We start from the raw sequence: 18,177 nt of genomic DNA, 5'->3' as shown, positions 1-18,177 counted from the left end.
AGATAGGCCCGTGGGAGGAATGGATCCATGGAAGCACAGCATTGGGTGTTTGCGTGATGCAAGCACGTTCGGTGAGGGGACCTGGTTCCCTTTGGAATTTCAGCTGGGGGATGGGAGAGGGAAATGGCACTTGCCAGCGCCTTTGTTCTCCGGCCAAGCTGAGCTCTGTCCTTCCGGGTCTCAATTACTCTCCCTTCCAGCGTCCTCTTGCCCTCCACGCTCAGGGCTGTTGACTTTTAACTTTCCAGATGTTAAGTCCTACTGGCGGTCAGAACTCATGGAGTCCGGCCCCTCCGCTTTTGCAAACCAGATTCAGGGGCTCTGCCTTGCCGGGCAGGCTGCCCCTCCACCACCTGCCTCACTCCCGCCAGTCTGTGTAGCGTGCAACACCTCGCCGCCCTTCCTACCCTCTTCCGTGGGCCTCTTGTCTACGCTTGGCTCTGGAGAGTCCATTCCTCTAGTCTACTGGTGGTTTTCTGGGTTATTTAGGCAGATTTGGGTGGAATCTAAGTGATCAGCAGGATGAGTTGAGCCCAGCATCCTCCTACACCGCCATCTTCCCTCCTGTTCCAACTGTTACATTTTCCTAGGAACTGAGCCTTTTATCTTTACATAATCACCTTCTTGATCCCTTGTGGCATTTTTTGCCTTAAAGTTTATTTTGTCTGATGTAAGTATGGTCACCTCTACTCTCTTTAGGTTGCCATTTGCAATGGAGTATCTTTTTCCATCCATTCACTTTCAACCTGTGTATGTCCTTATATCTAAAGTAAATTCTTGTAGACCACTATAGTTGGCCTTTTTTTGTTTTAAGCCATTCAGCCACTCTATGTGGGGAGTTTAATCTGTTTATGTTGAAAATAATTACTGGAGTGCTGGCTCCAGTAATGACGGGACTCCAATAATTACTGGCTCAATCAGTTAAGTGTCCAACTCCTGGCTAACAAGGTCATGATTTCATGGTTCCTGAGATCAAGTCCCACATGGGCTCCATGCTGACAGTGCAAAGCCTGCTTGGGATTCTCTCTCCCTCTTTCTCTGCCTTTCCCCCACTCACAACACACACACACATGTGCAGTCTATCACACTCTCTCTCAAAATAAAGAAACACTTAAAAATTAACTAAAGTGAAATAAAATAATTACTGACAGGGAAGGACTTTTTACTGTCACTTTGTTAACTGATTTCCATATGTCTTATAGGCATTTTATCCCTCTTTCCTCTCTTGCTGCCTTCGTGTTTCATTTTTTTTTTACAGTGACATGTTTTGCTTCCTTTATCATTTCTTCTTTTCTGCATCTTCTATAGGTATTTTCTTTACCAGAGAGCTTTATATTTATACATGCTTTCATGTTGTCCTTTCCTTTCAACTTGAAGAACTCCCTTTATCCATTCTTGTAAGGCATATCCAGTTGTCATGAACTTCCTCAGCTTTTATTTATCCAGGAAAGTCTTTATTTCTCCCTCATTTCTGAAGGAAAGTTTTGCCACATATAGTATTCTTGTTTGAGAGGTTTTTTTCTTTCAGCACTCTGGCCTGTAATGTTTCTGATAAGAAATCTGCGGACAATTGTACAGGAGCTTCCTTATATATTTTTCCTTGTATATTTTTCTCTTGCTGCTCTCAAGATTGTCTTGAGTTTTCACAGTTTGATTATAATATGTCTCAGTGTGGACTTCTTTAGATTCATCCTAGTTGGAATCTTTTAAGCTTCTTGAATTTGTATGTTCATTTCTTCCCTTGTTCAGAAAGTTTCCTGGCATATGTCTTTAAAAGAGCTCTGCTCATCTCTCTCTTCTCTTCAGGAACTCCGATGTTGTATAAATTGATCCATTTGACAGTGTCTCATAAGTCCCTAAGACTTTTTTTTTCGACTTTTCATTTTTTTTCTTTCCATTCCTCTGATTTCAAATGAACTGTATTCAAGATCACTCATTCTTTCTTCTGCTTTATCAAGTCTGCTATTGATCCCTTCTACTAAATTTTTTTCAATTAAGCTACTTTTTCAGTTCCAGAATTTCTGCTTAGTTTTTTTAGTTTCTACCTCTTTTGTTGATATTTTCATTTTATTTATGCATTATTTTCCTTATTTTATTTACTTGTTTATTTACTTGTTTATTTACTTGTGTTCCCCTGGAGCATATTGAGCCTCTTTAAGCCAATTGTTTTGACTTCATTGGTAATTCACAGATCTCTATTTCTTGAGTGTTGGTTTCTGAAGATTTATTTGGTTCTTTTGATTGGGCCATGTTTCCCTGCTTTCATGTGCCTTGTTATTTGCCATATTTTTTTGTTGTGATTTTTGCACTTTACAGAAGCAGCCACCTCCCCAGTGGCTTTGTATATTGGAAGACTTCTATCAATCAGCCTGGCTAGAGATTCTCAAACGCTTTATAAGGATACATATTCTATGGACTTTGTGTAATTTTCCAATTACAGAGGTTTTCCAGTTTCTTTTTCATGAGGGTTTAGTCTCTTTCACCTTCTGGTGTCTATCTAGAGTAGTGCAGATTCTCTAGCACTACCACATACAGTTGAGCTCTCTTTGGTTCTAAATAGCCCCCAGCATCCAAAGTATGCCAGTTCCCCATCAGCACTCCAAGTGAAGCAAAATATAAACCAACCCCTCCTAGCCCCTCACCCCAAAAAAACCCTGGGACATTGGATACATGTTCCACTACTCTCTTTCCCTTCCAAGGGACGAGCAGAATATGGGGCTTTTCCTTTTAATTACGAGTTTTACTGGCTTACAGGAAGGGCTGATGGAGATTAAATGAAACCATTTCTCTGACCCATTTCAATGCAGATGCTCCTGTCTTTGAGCATTCTCATAATGGATTTTTGGACTGTATATTGCTAAGTCAGTGTTTCTGTAAGGGAGTGAGTTCTAGAGCTGTCTACTCCACCTTCTTTTTGAGAACAGACCAGTTATCTCTGTAATGTCACATTATAACAAACTCAGTGGAAACATACACAACAGCAGTCATCAAAAATTTATAGTGAAGACTGGTCTTTGATTTAGAAAAGGTATAACATATTTCAAACACTCACTTCTCTTTCTGAATTTTTTTGCACCTAAAATATACAAAATTATTATACTGTACAGACTATGTTATATACCATCTCACCTCCACCACACTTCATCTCTGACTCCAGTCAGCTATAGTTAATGACTCTGTGCAGGTGTCAACCCACTTTGTGCTAACAGTGCCTCATCTCAATCTTACTCCAAACAGACTTATCACTTCCTGTTCTCGAAGTTTGTTGGATGCATTCAAGGTCAAGAGGTATCACACATATGTAACCTAGAATTTCTGAGAAGGCAAACTTCATGGGGCAACCCTCAATCCTTTTGAAAGAGGGATAGAAACTTTTAGACAAATGGCTTCTCCTTTTAATCCCTGGGATGGGTGATTTAGGGATGTAGTCTCTGGGACTCAGCAGAAATAATAGTCACCCTCAGAAGTAACCAAGTCAATAATGTATCATTGTATTGGCTTTGGCTTCTTCTTCCCCATTTGACTCTCCTTATTCCCTCACCTCCTCTCCTTGAGACTATTTCCCAAATAAACTAGCTGCTACAAGTACTAGCCTTGAGGGACAGAGGTAGGCGACCCCAGGCTAAGAAGCACATTATGTAAGCAGGGCCTTACTCCATGGGATCTACTTTTCTTTTCTGTTATTGAGTATAGGTGGGTTTCTTCTCTTCCACCTGACTTTATTCCTCTTAAAGGTAAAAATCCTTATTCACTTGTGAAGTCTCATAACATGACCTCATGATTTTTTTAACACATACAGTAATTTCCCATTGGGTTTTTCAGATGGCTCACTATTCCTAATGATTTACAATAAAAGATAATTTTTACAAGCTTGAAAGCTAATAATTTATGCAGAACTTCCTTCAAATTCAAATCCACTTTTATAAATTTGTTGCTCAAGACTAGATGTTTTGACTTGGTCAAACATATTTTCCATAGATAATGCATCTCAGAAGTCCATTCATTGATTGTAAATATATTTTTGAAAGCAATCTTTCTTTTTAGGTGAAAATATGACTGCCAGCAATGTTACACTAAATTATAAATCCCATAAAAAAATAAAAATTAAAACTTTAGATTGATGCTAATCTTGGGTTTCATTTACCAATATTAAAAAAAAAATTAAGAAAAGCATTCCCCCTGGATTAAATAAACATTCCATTATATGATTCCTCCTGCAACACTCAAGCTAAACATATATTTTTCGGGCTTTTTAAATTAGATCATTATAATCAAACAATTTAAAAGATAGCAATATCTAGGGGCACCTGGGTGGCTCAGTGGGTTAAGCATCTGACTCTTGATTTGGATTCAGGTCATGATCTAATGGTTCATGGGATTGAGCCCTGTGTCAGGTTCCATGCTGACAGTGTAGAACCTGTTTGGGCTTCTCTCCCTCTCTCATTGCCCCTCCTCCACTTGAGCAGGCTCGCACTCTCTCTCTCTCTCAAGATAAAATAACCTTTAAAAAAAACACAAGAGATAACAATTTCTTGCCAAAATACTGATTTTGCCTAAATGGTACTTCAAAAGCTCAGAATATGATAAAGGGACCAACCCAAAAAATAAACAACACAAGCTATGGTGGTCTTCTGTACAAAAGAAATATTGTGTTAGTTCTCAATAATGAACAAGCAATTAAAATAATTCTGAAAATACTTAAAATTTGGACATACAGATAGATATCTTTTTAATTGAGATTTTACTCTAATGAACATTATTATATTCCCCTACTATACTTCTCTAGTGGTTTATATGACATATGCAAATCTTGGCACATGAAGCTTGATAATTGGACATTTTGGCAGAGAAGGAAAATGTGACCAGAATATGCTACTTAGGGAAGCATACAATATCCTTTGCTCATCTAATGCAAAACCTTAAATCAAAAACCTTAAACCTTACTATCAAAAACCTTAAATTAGCTAACATCTAGCCCATAGGCACTGTAAACCTGACTGCCAAGATGTCAGCTCACAGTCAGCTGTCTTTTGAGCAGTTGCTCCTCCAAAACCAAGATATTCCAAACATTTTCATTGTACCCTCTTCCCCCATTTGCTGTGAAAGCTCATGTGTGGTATCCTACCCAAACCACTCATGTGTGTAGACTCAGCCTCCAACACCACATGCCAGGCACTGCTGGGCTTGTAGTGTATGCTGTGCAAAAGACTCAGAACACTAAAACTGGAGGGCATTTGAGGGGGCATCTAATCCAAAATCCTGAGAGGTTAAATGATTTGTACATGGTCAATGGCAAGACTAGATCATGAACTCAAGTTGCCTGACTAACCCACTCTTCTGAGAGGAATGGTTTATTTCCTTCTAATCAAAAGGACTTCAGTGAGTATCCTAGTGCAATGAGCAAACTAACATAAAAGACCACTTATGTCAAGAATGGATGGTCTCTTATCTGAGATGCTTTAAAATCATATTTAAACAAGTATCTGAAGATGTATTCCTGTAAGAAAAAGATAATCCAGTATCTGCAAATAATTAGGCTAACCTTGATAAATTTCAATGTATACAATTAATTGAGATCAGATACAGATACAAATTATTCAACATTAACCTCCCTGAATTATTCTGCATATTCTCATTTAATACTCTCACTAAAATACTATCACTAACCATACAAGATTCTACACAGTCCCTAGAATAAAGGTAAAGTAAAACTAACTTGCATGTGGACAATTACTATGCCTTACTTGTGTAAGGCAGAACTGTTGGTATTTTTTAAGGCCAAGAACATGCCCTACCTTTAAAGTCCAATTCCAGGAGGTCAATGCCAGGTCCACAGCCCAAAATAGAACAGTTTTCAATCGAGCTCCACCATGGGTCATTTATTCTATAAACACAGCACTGGACTAGATGCTGGAGAGAATGGGAGATGAATTTGAAACATATAGGCCATGTACAGGGAACAACTGTGAGCCAACTTTGTATACATGATCATATAATCTTCACCACAGCCCTGGGAAAGAGATGTGATTACCCTGTTTCATGAAGAAGAAAGCAGAAGAGTTAACCAAAGCTACTAGAAGGCAGAGCTTTGGAACACGTGCATTCTCACTGAGAATTCTAACCTACCTTTGTGCCTACCACCACATTCCTTTGCATTTCTGCAGGGAGCTGGGGAAACATGAACCTATTCTGGAGTACAGTTTCTCATCTTAGATCCAGATGTGGTATGTCTCCACACTGCATAAGAGCTTCAATTCTACAACAACCCTAAGGAGAAAATGAGTATCTAAATCCACTAAAAACTCCAAAAAGAAACCAGGCCCCAAGTTTAAAGGGATCATTATAGCCTTTCTGTCTGTAAAACACAGATCCCCACAGCACTGGTATCTCACAGATTGTAGCATAAGAGGTGGGGATTGCTGAACAGGCCTAAAGCACCAGAACAGTGTCTCACACATAAGTGCTCAATTAAAGTTGGCTGCTGCTTTCAAAATCACTACCATTCTTCGGTAACCATATTCCTCAACTTTTTTCCCTCAGAATACAGTTCCAAAGGGGAAAAAAAAAAGCAATGTAATTCATGTTTACTATAAGGTGGTCTATAAAATTTTTTTGACCAAATGTATTCAACTATAAAATTTTAATTCTGAAAAGAATCAAAAAGAAATATAAAGCATTATTAGCTTAAATGCTAAATACAAAATAGTTAATGCTACAGCATGAACTACATAAACTCTATGCAAATAGTCAAGGATTCTATGTCAAGACTACTTTTCAAGGCAGAAAAGTGAAAACAGCCATTAGGATAGTGAGATAATTGATGATTGTTTTTATTCTTAAAAATTCCCTTCAGAAACAATCAGCAAAACTAAAAGGCAACCAACAGAATGGGAGAAGGTACTTGCAAATGACACACCAGACAAAGGCTTAGTATCCAAAATCTATAAAGAACTTATCAAACTCAATACCCAAAAAACATATAATCCAGTGAAGAAATGGTCAAAAGACATGAATAGACACTTCTCTAAAGAAGCCATCCAGATGGCCAACAGGCACATGAAAAGATGCTCAATGTCATTCCTCATCAGGGCAATACAAATCAAAACCACAATGAGATATCACCTCACACCTGTCAGGATGGGTAATATTAACAACTCAGGCAACAACAGACGGCGAGGATGTGGAGAAAGAGGATCTCTTTTGCATTGTTGGTGGGAATGCAAGCTGGTGCAGCCACTCTGGAAAACAGTATGGAGGTTCCTCAAAAAATTAAAAATAGAACTACCCTATGATCCAGCAATTGTACCAACAGGCATTTATCCAAGGGATACAGGTATACTGTTTTGAAGGGGCACATGCACCCCAATGTTTATAGCAGCACTATCAACAATAGCCGAAGTATGGAAAGAGCCCAAATGTCCATCGAATTATGAATGGTTAAAGAAGATGTGGTATATATATACAATGGAGCATTACTTGGCAATCAAAAAGAATGATATCTTGCCATTTGCAACTATGTGAATGGAACTAGAGGGTATTATTCTAAGTGAAATTAGTCAGAGAAAAACAAATATCATATGACTTCACTCATATGAGATAAGACACACCAAAAGATGAACATAAGGGAAGCAAAAATAATATAAAAACATGGAGGGAGACAAAACATAAGAGACCCTTAAATATGGAGAAAAAACAGAGGGTTACTGGAGGGGTTGTGAGAGGGGGGATGGGCTAAATGGGCAGTAAGAAATCTACTCCTGAAATCATTGTTGCACTACATGCTAAATTTGGATGTAAATTAAAAAAACAAAATTAAAAAAAGTTCCCTTCATATTGCTTTTTAAACTTCTGTAACAACAAATGTGTCCTTTTAGATTATTTCATAATATATTAAATAGGTAGGTGTCTGTTACACCTAACTTAATGGGAGTCTGTAGGAAAATTAAATTTATTCCGAGACTCCTGTGCAATAATAAAGACAATATACCCCCGCAAAGGAATATATAGGCTTGGGCTCTTCTCAAGTCCCTTACAACAAGCCACTGTAAACGATGGTGTGCCAGTAACAAATTATGCTAGACTAAAATGCTTCAAGATGGTTTAACATGGAGAAAGTACTGGCTTCAAACATAAAGGAAATCAAAGAAAGAAAAGGATCTGGAGCTTTTTAATTCTGATCATCATCATCTATGTAGCAATGTTTCTCAAAGAGTACAAAGTCCTAGGATCACCTACATCAGACTCACAAGAGATTCTTTTCAAAATGCAGATTCCAACCACCACTACAATCTTCAAACCTACACAATCAGAATCTCCAAGAGAGGCCCAGAGTTTGCCTTTCTATGCATACAGATTTTTATGCATACAGATTTTAAGAACTATTGATCCAAAGACATGTTAATCCAGTAAAATAAACACCATTCAAAATTTTCAGTGAAGGAAACATACAGAGCTCTAACTCTAGATAGGTAATTCAATTACATCCTAATTTCTCACCACTATCAGCTCAAACAAGCCAGGTTGTAAGAGCACGAGCACAAGCACAAGGAGCAGACATCCTGCAAATCTATTGTCTCTTCTTGCCTAACCTGTGAAACTTTTTCTGGAAAATAATTTTACAAACTTTATCAAAAGTCTTAAAATGCCCATGCCCTTTACCCCCAAAATTTCACTAGTAAGAGTTTTTCCTATGTGAATAATCAAGGATGCAAAAAACATTTTTAGGCAAGAGTGTTTAGGACAGCAGTATTAATATTTATCATCTGCAATTTTTTGAGTATATGCACTGCATCTGGCACTGGTAGGTACTTTACACACAGTATTTCTAATCCTCACAACTTAGAAGATACTTTTATCCCCCTTTTAGAGATAAGAAGACTGAGGCTCAGAGAAGTTATTTACTGGTCCAGGCAGGAATTATTAATCTGCCCAGGATCTGAATCTTGGGCAATCTGAGTAAAAACAATAGGCTCTTCCCACTCCCAGACACACACAAAAAAATGCTATGTTTAAGCAAAGTATGATATGTCAAGGGGAGAGTTCATATCCATTTAAAACCATGCTCTTCAAAATCTTTAATGAAATGGAAAATACTCATGACACAATGTTAAGTGAAAACTGGGTGTGATCCCACTTTAGAATGCAAGGGACACAAGACACAGAAGGGTAGGGACTATATCCACCTTGGTTTTGTCTGCATCCCCAAAGCCTAACACTGTACCTGATATATACCAGGAACTCAATATCTGTTGTAAAAATAAATTATGTGTGGACATATTTTTTAAAGACCAGAAAATAATTCCCAAAATACTATCAGTGGTTATTGCTAGATTCCCAAAATATTATCAGTGGTTATTGCTAGATTAGGAATGACATTTGGTTTCTCTCTTTTTTTTTTTTTTTACATTTGTTTGTACTTTAGAATATTCTATAAGAAGTTCACATTACTTTCATAATGAGAAAAAAAACTGCAACGGCTAATTTTCAAATCCTAGATTTAAGCATCTTGCTACACAAGAGATGCAATTAAGCTTCACATAAACTCAATATGCAAACTAACGTCTGGTTTATCTTACTCATTTTAACAGAAAAACTACTTTACAGTTAGAAAGTGAGCATTCTCTTTTTATACGCCAGCACCGATTTAATACTGGTAACAACTAAATGCTTTCATCGCCTACAGTTATTAGTAGCTTGGGAGGCAGGAAATGTATTTACAAATGTATAAATAACATCTACAAAATGTTTCTATTAATGGTTTATGCATTTTGGATACTGCCCTAAATGTTAGTATCACAAGGGTTAAAAATCAAATTTGGTGGCTTCTGCAGCAAAACAAGGGTTTCTTGCCAAGGTCATCCCCATGCACAGCAAAAGCCACTATAAGTTAGCATTACAATTGTGCCTCATCCCTGGTAGTTTATTAAGCATTTTACATAAAGGAATACATATGGTCACTGTTATCCCAAGCATTTTTTAAGAACTATATTTAAAATAAACAGAATAAACAAGAATGAGCCAACTGGTATATTTTAATAGCTCATCATTCTGGAAAATTTCAAACAGCAAAACATGGCACAAATCTGATGATAATTCTACTATCAAACTGCCTCCAAAATGACTTCATCTTTCTGAACAAATTCCGGAATACTGCAGTAACCAATCTACAAAAACCCAAAAGGAGAGAAACATGAACTACACTGAACCTGTCAATTCCAAAAGCAATTTGAGATGGGTGACAAGCAGGAAGGAAAAGGGAAGAGAGAAAGGATATCTTGGGTAATAAAAGGAAAAATGGGCATTTGTACTGTTGTGTAATTATCAATCAAAAAAAGAAAAAAAAAACCAGTACCTGATATGGAGAAAACAGTGGAGGAAAAAGCTACAATACTTAGTGGCCTTAGGTCCTGTTTGTAAAAGCAGTAGCAGGATGAGAAGAGCTTTATATGATCAAAGATATTTTGTCTTTGGAATTTATGTTTATTCCTGGATTATGCCAAGAAAGAAACTCTACCTACCTATAATGCCACTAAATAATCTAAATCTCTAGGGATTCTCCATGCAGGCCAGTCTCCAAATACAAGCAAGCCTCTGCTGCTTCAATCACAACTTCGTATTTTGCTACAATTCCCCCTGCTTCATCCGCTGTAGGGAAATAATGGGTTGGATCCATTCTGGTTCCCTTTCTCCTTTACTTAGGTTAGAGAAGCTGGAAAAAAAGTTATAATTCCAGCATCTCTTATAGCAAAGAGTGGCCAAAAAAAATACAGATGGAAGTTTCAGGAGAGAGAATTCTTTGACAAAATCTTAAATAGAAAACAATGTTTATTCTCATTTCCCCTGCACAGACCCCCAGATGCACCTCCAGGCATAGCTATAGCCAGTCTACAACAATGAGGCCAAAAGCCACTTGAGGGTGGGGAGGTGAGGAGAGTAGTCACTGGGCTCCTTGATGCCCTTGGGACAACTATTGTAGGGCTGAGACCTCTTAGCTCCAGGTTTTGTGTTAGGTGGAGAAAATAAACCTCTGGCTTGTTTAAGCCACTCTGTGTTGAGTTTTCTGTTAGTCACAGCCAAATACATTCCCACCCATTAAAATCATCAATATGACAAACCTTTCTGTTTTAACTTATCAATGATCAACTTCACCAAAACTCCAGTCTTCACAAAGTTAAGATTTACTGAGAGTCCATGCGTTTACTGAGAGTGTGTCCTCGATGTCCATGAGGGCAGGGACTTAACACCCATCTCCTTTTATCCTTACAGGAACCCTACTAGAGGCAAAGTGCAGACCCCAATATGGGCCACTCTAACAGCAGCTCCTGAGCTCTTTACTGTCAAGCTACACAACCAATGACGTACATTTTCATTGTTTATAAAGTGATCTTGGGGCGCCTGGGTGGCGCAGTCGGTTAAGCGTCCGACTTCAGCCAGGTCACGATCTCACGGTCCGTGAGTTCGAGCCCCGCGTCAGGCTCTGGGCTGATGGCTCGGAGCCTGGAGCCTGTTTCCGATTCTGTGTCTCCCTCTCTCTCTGCCCCTCCCCCGTTCATGCTATGTCTCTCTCTGTCCCAAAAATAAATTTAAAAAACGTTGAAAAAAAAAAATTTAAAATAAAGTGATCTTAACCTTCAGTTCTGCTCTCTGACTCCACCACAATTGTCCTAACTTTCTGACTGGAGAAAGACTACACCTAAAAATTAAATCTCCCCTTCCCCTAAACAAAAGGGACTTACAGGCAGCTTTGAAAAAACAAGCAAGCAAACAAACAAACAAACAAACAAAACTGGCAAGCATTTGTTTTCTAAGGTTTTGAAATCTTTATCCATCACAGGGCACAGAGCTGCTGTTGCACTAACACCTACTAAGCACCATGTGCCTGGAACTAGGCTAAGGTTTTCACATGCAGTGTCTCATTCAGTGCCCACAACATTCCCAGAAGATAGGACTACTGCTGTCCCCATTTTACAAGTGAGCAAATAGAACATGTAAGCCCAGACACAGACTTTGAAAGAAGTGTCTTTCCAGATACCGATGAATGACAAATTCAGAGCAACATAAAACTAGAAAGGAGATTGATTTTTCATCTACTCTTTAGTAAAAATTTCAGAAGTGACTGGCTCAGGACCCTTCAAAAAATGAAAAATACTTAAGGCAAGGACAACTAAACAGGGTGTAAAGCCATCTCATCCTGAGAAAAATCTGGAATTTCACACTCATGTCTAATATAATTTTACTCAGTATATACTCAACCACCTTTACAAGAAGCTAATATACTCATCATACTGTGAGCTGCCAGGAAGGCCAATAATATTTAGATAGCTATGATTATTAACTTATCATAAGACCATTTTAATTCATTTTCCAGTACACCTGATTTTTATTTTCAATATAAGAATGTTCATTTTATGAATTACGGTTTATAATAGAGTTATTATCCATTTATTCAGCACTTCCAGCCCCGTAATGTTTTACATACATCTTTTTTCTCTTAATTGTCACAACCACCTCAAGATGCAAGAACTATTAACAACTCCTTTTAGAAAAAGGAGTGAAGGTGATGAATTTTCCCTATTTCCCTATTAGAAGGCAGCACTGAGACTCAAATCCACATTGGGCCCAGAGCCTTGTGCTTTTAACCACTAAACTTCATTAGGTTATTAGATTTGCTCTTGTTGTATTAGCCTTAATCAAGCATTAGCTAGAAAACTATATTCAGCTGAGCTCGTATTTATCTTCCTTTTCAGTAGTCCCTAATTTTCACATATTTGTGCTTCGTATTTCTCACACAAAACATCTAAAAAATAAGACCATCTTCACTAAAGATTCATTTTACTTGCTGAATTAAAGAAATAACATTAATGCTGCTCTTACTTTTAATCAATGATGTGTGATAACCTGTTTTAGTGGCTAGTTCTGCTACTCAAGCAAGCAGAAGTAAATGATTCCCATTTTGCCTATCATTGTAAAAATGCAACATGGTTTTTAAAGTCTTTAATAGCAATATCCTAAAAGCCCACCAGATGTCAACCTCAGTTCATGAAAACAGGACATTTCCTACCTTGTAACACTCCATTCTTTCTATAATGAAACAAGGGATTTGAAATTTTGAAAATGCCTACGCTTCTAAACTATATGTAGGAATTTTTTTAATTTTTTATGTTTATTTATTATTGAGAGAGAGAGTACCAGTGAGGGAAGGGCAGAGAGAGAAGGGGACAGAGAGAATCCCAAGTAGGCTCAGTGCCACCAGCACAGAGCCTTATGTTGGGCTCAATCTCAGGAACCCAGTCAGGAGATCATGACCTGAGCTGAAATCAAGAGTCAGACGCTTAATCAACTGAGCCACCCAGGCACCTATTGGAATTTTTAATTATATGGCACATGTGTTATGTTTTTCAACATAAAAAGAAAAGTGTAACAGTAAGATGTAAAACAGCCTCAAAGAGAGACAGAAAGAGAGAGAAAAGTATAAATATACAAATTCTACATTTGCCTCTCAGGGTCTCTAGAAAACACCAAAACTGTATATCTGACTCTTCTGACTTTACACCATTCTCCTCCATCTTTCTATACTATAACTCACATTTCCTTGACTTAAATGAATTAATACTATTATCTCACACAAGGCATGAAATCTAATTTTTGAAAATTAGTAAATAAATTAAAAACAATTTTTCTTTATGATTAAACAGTACTGTCCATGGTATCCATTCCAAGGCTGACCATTAACTTAAATAAACTTGAAAATAATTCCCATTTATAAAACCATTGACTAATAAAGTTGATAATCTTCATTTACACTTGAACAAAAATGTCAGATACTCTACATGGCTGTTCCAAAGTAGTTATTAAACCAAAAAAAAAAAAAAAAAAAAAAAAAAGACAGAAAGAAAGAAAAATTACTGATTTTTTCCCTTCATTTTCAGCCTGGTGGTTTTTATGTGTATCAATTCTTTTGAGATTCACTGATCATCCAAGAATGGTATTTAATTTCTTTGATCAGTGCCCTACTGCCCATATTTTAACATCACTGAATTTTTGGTCCATTGCGTAGAAGAATTTCTCTACTAATAAAAATGCAACCCATTAAAGATTAACTTGCCCCCAGGACAGTCTCTCTAGAAACAAATTCCAAGCATTATAATCACCAATTTGCACTATGTAGACTTAAAGACAGATCATCTTATTTATCCTGATTTGAACTGGAATTCTACACATTATTTTAAGGCAATTATGGAAAGAAAAATGGCAAACCAAATTCACAATGAGAAATCCAACCAGGCAAATACTAATTTGGAACTTTCCAAATGAAAAGTTTTACACCCAAGAATATCTAACAATATTCGAATATTTGTTGACTTACCAAACTTCCTATCTTGGTGTATATTTTACTTCTACAATATGAAATTGCACTACAGGTCAGAAATTATAACAGGTGCTGGAAATCTTTTGAATCCATGCTGTAATACTTACTATTAATAATAATAAAAGCAACTAATCTATATTAAGCTCTTATTTACCAACAGTGTGGCAAGTTTTTAGCTTATCAGGCATATCTCTTTTAATTCTCATAGTACCTACCGTAAAAGAAATACTAATTATCAGTCCCATTTAGAGATGAGCAAATTGAGACAAAGGCAAGCCCAGGAACTGTCCCAAGGTCTGTGGGATTTGAATCTAGGTTTGAGTGATTCTACTGCCCACTCTTGCTATAATCATCTGGTTTAAAACAAAGAGACACAGGATTATGTTTTGTTCAGAAAACCAGTCTTACTCCTTCAAACACAGTAGTTCTACATAATTTAACACTAGGAAGCATGCATCACAAAATGCCTTGGTACACTGTGCACTAGGTTCTGTTGTCAAACGTGTTCAAAATTTACTTTCTCGGAATGCATAATCCACTTCTTGATGATTTCTAGGAAGCTAATCAAAGCGCTATGTTCAAGCATTAAAGAATTATTTGGGGCTGAAATGTAAACATTTCATTATATACAGATTGTTGAATAAATATTAATTCTTTTAGGACTTTCTATAAAAGAAACTATCTCTGTGAAGCAATTTTAAACCATCTCATCTCAGAATATATCTACAAGGGGATAGCCTTCAAATTTAAGAAATGTATCACCCATATTTCATTTTATTCGAAATGAAAAAATTAATTTATTCAAAAAAGAAACCCACTTCTAGCCAGGGTGGCTCAGTCACTTAAGCAACCAACACTCGATCTTGGCTCAGGTCATGATGCCAGGGTCACAGGATGGAGCCCGGAGTTTGGCTCTGCACAAGGCATGGAGCCTGCTTAAGATTCATTCTTTTTCGCTCTCTCTGCCATTCTCCCCTCCTCTCCCCCCACCCACCCTGCTCTTTCACTCTTTCTCTCAAAAAAAAAAAAAACAAAAAAAACAAAGAAAGCCACTTCTAAAGCTCAAGTCATACACGAGGGTTTCCTAGAAACTAACATCACTGTCACTACCTGTGTGAACAGGTAAGGAAGATATAGTATTATTATAAGATCCACCTTTCACATCATTCCACACTCGTGTAGGAAACAAACTGGAAACTTGGTCAAAGGATGGGTATGTACTCTATCAGTTTGATCCAAACAATCTCACAATATTTTTACGAATAAACTTAATACTTTGTTTTACAATCAGAAACTAGGAAAAAGAACCAGGGAACAAATGAAATAAAATGTATTACTGAAATACAACTTTAATTTCCAAATCTACTATAATTTAATTTCTAAATCTGCAATACATTATCCATATTTGAACAGTTTATCACAGAAGTAACTCTCTAGAAAATTATATAATTTAAAGCGGGGACGGGGGAGAGAACAAGAGAGAAAGACACATTAAGCACTAGGGATGTTTATCAATAACAATAAGCAACAAGGGAGATGAGTTTGCAGTTCATCCACAATCGCCAGCCAAACACTCCTGCCGTTTGTTTCTACCCAGTTATTGTCTTGGAAAATATGTTGTTCTCTCTTAAAATAACCCGCTTAATTGTTTTAAAAGCCACTGGGGAGGCTAAAATCTCCAGGGAGGGCTAAAAATCTCCATGTTGTGATGCATTGACTGATAAAGTCAAAGTAGGTTATGCACAAAGCCACAAAAGATAGTTGGAAAGCTCCAATCCTCTAATGATATAAGAGTACTAGCCACTGAATGAACCCATCATACATCCTTAATCAAATTAATGCCTGGTCCTCTACAGAATCACAGTCATTCAAACTACTCTATTTTTCTGGAGAAGGGAAATGACCACATTGGTGGCTTTACAGGTAGGCTAGTAATTAACATTTTTAAGGAAGGTCAAAATGACCTTGGACATTTTAGCATTCACTCTGAGAAACCAACCATCCCATTAAAACTCACCATTTGTTTCCAGTCCGATATGGTTAAAGCTATTGTGCCTGGGAAAGTCCCAGAGAAACTAGGTAATTAAACACACACACACACACACACACACACACACACAAATTGTGTAAGACAGATATTCATAGTACAGGAAGATTTTCATGAACTGAGTGTAACTCAGGATCTGTTTTTATAAGCCTGTCAGGAGCTGAACACACGGTGTCCTCCAACCCAGCAGCATTGAGCTGACACAATCCCCACACTCTGGCTGCTTACCCCCATCCAGGCCCCTCTTTACCGCCCCGTGGAGGGTGGAGGGGAGGGAACTCCTATCTTAAATTCTGACACCGGCAGTGTTTCCCAATAGCTAAACAAGGCCCCTCAGCTGGAGGAAGTGGATACTGACAAGAGGAGAAACAGAGAGGGGCTCAGAGGTAGAATTCAAGGCTATCAGCGAGTGGGGATAGAGTCACGCATACTCTGTGCGGTCCTAGTGGGTCCTGATGGCACAGCCCGGGTGTCCGGACTAAAGTTGGCATCTCCAAAGTATCCAAGAACACAACTCGGGCGCGCCGGTACAAACTCGGCCTTTGGCTTTTCTGAAGCCGGGTCAAGTTAGCACAAGGCTCCCGGTGCCTGGAGACCGGAGAGGTGTGGAAGGGTGGAGAGTCCCGTGAGGTCTTCACTCCTTGGGTGTCCTGCAGTTCCGCGGGGGAGGGGACCGGGGAACTAAGTCGGCTGTCCCTGGAGTAGGGAGCTGGGCGCGGGACAGGGATGTCCGGGAAGGAGTACGGGTTCCGACGGGGAGTCGGAGAACGCGGGGGATGCCTACCTTGTAACATGGCCTCAAGTTTCTTCCTGTCCACGCGGAAGCGTTCCTCGCTCCACTCAGGACTATGCAAGGGCGCCCCGGCGACCAGGTCGTCCTCGGAACCTGGCATGGGCGAGTCAGTGCTACGCTCGCTGTTGGAGCCCGGGTCCGACTGAGCCGCCTGATAGCCAGGCTCTCCCTGGGCGGCCATGGTGGGCGCGCGGCGCTCGGGCTCCGGCCGCCGCTCTGCCTGCGCCGCCGCCTCCGCTCGCCGGCCCGGCTCGACTGGCTCCCCGCGCCGCGGCGCTAGCTCGTCCCCCAGCCGCCGCCGACGCCTCCGCCAACGCTGCTGCCACGGAGCCCCCGGCGCATCCCAGCCCCGGGAGCCGCCCGCCACCCCAAGTCCCGGCCCCAATCCCAGGCCAGTGACTGCGCCTCCCCAAGCCAGCAAGGCCCGCGCGGAATGAACGCGCCTCGCCGCCCGCGCCTCCATCCGCAGGGCTCCGGCGCCCCCTCCCCGCCCGCCGCCCCTGCCGCCGCGCGCTCATTGGCCCCGCCGGCCCACGGGAAGCCGAGGCGGGCGGGCGCGCGGGCGGGCCGCCCCTGGCGCTCGGACACACTCGCGCGCGCACACTCACCACGTACACACTACCGCTTTTCTGCACTTACTTGCACAAGTCTTGTCCCGCACGCATACTTTAATAGTTCTTCACGCACAGACACTCGCCAGGTTTAAGCACAACACCTTCTGAACGCACACCAAGCGCCCTCACGATTCCCTTTTACTTACACTACACCCTGAAACTCACAGTCCCGGTTGGTTCCACGAGTTTGAAACAGGAGGAGGGAGAAAAGAGAAGACTAGCGGAAGAAACAATATCCATGGCTTGCAGACATCACTGTGGTCATTGCTTACACGCAGTTCATTCCTTCACTGAAGTTCAAACCCGGATTACTCCTCTCATCACAGCAAAGTGGCCAGCTGCAAGAGAAGCGGAC

The 18,177-nt window shown here is 39.6% G+C and overlaps 1 protein-coding gene across 3 annotated transcripts in view; it reads right to left on the bottom strand.

Moving 5' to 3' along the window:
- The window catches only part of BICC1 (BicC family RNA binding protein 1), a 291,648-nt gene extending 273,512 nt beyond the window's left edge, over positions 1–18,136 (bottom strand). Inside the window, exon 1 of one of the 3 annotated variants that reach the window (XM_049645089.1) lies at positions 17,848–18,136. Coding sequence is in view for 1 of the 3 variants with exons in the window: in XM_049645086.1 (XP_049501043.1) it covers positions 17,200–17,389 (190 nt within the window). In the remaining 2 variants the exon portion in view is untranslated. Of the gene's footprint in view, positions 1–5,795; positions 7,375–17,199; positions 17,669–17,847 lie in introns of those variants that run through there. The other 2 variants (XM_049645086.1, XM_049645088.1) reach the window with 2 other exon arrangements.
- Between the last annotated feature and the right edge of the window lie 41 nt (positions 18,137–18,177).

Source organism: Panthera uncia, chromosome D2 (assembly GCF_023721935.1).
Source record: "Panthera uncia isolate 11264 chromosome D2, Puncia_PCG_1.0, whole genome shotgun sequence".
Classification (NCBI taxonomy): Eukaryota; Metazoa; Chordata; class Mammalia; order Carnivora; family Felidae; genus Panthera; species Panthera uncia.
This window is presented reverse-complemented; position numbering and strand designations above follow the sequence as displayed.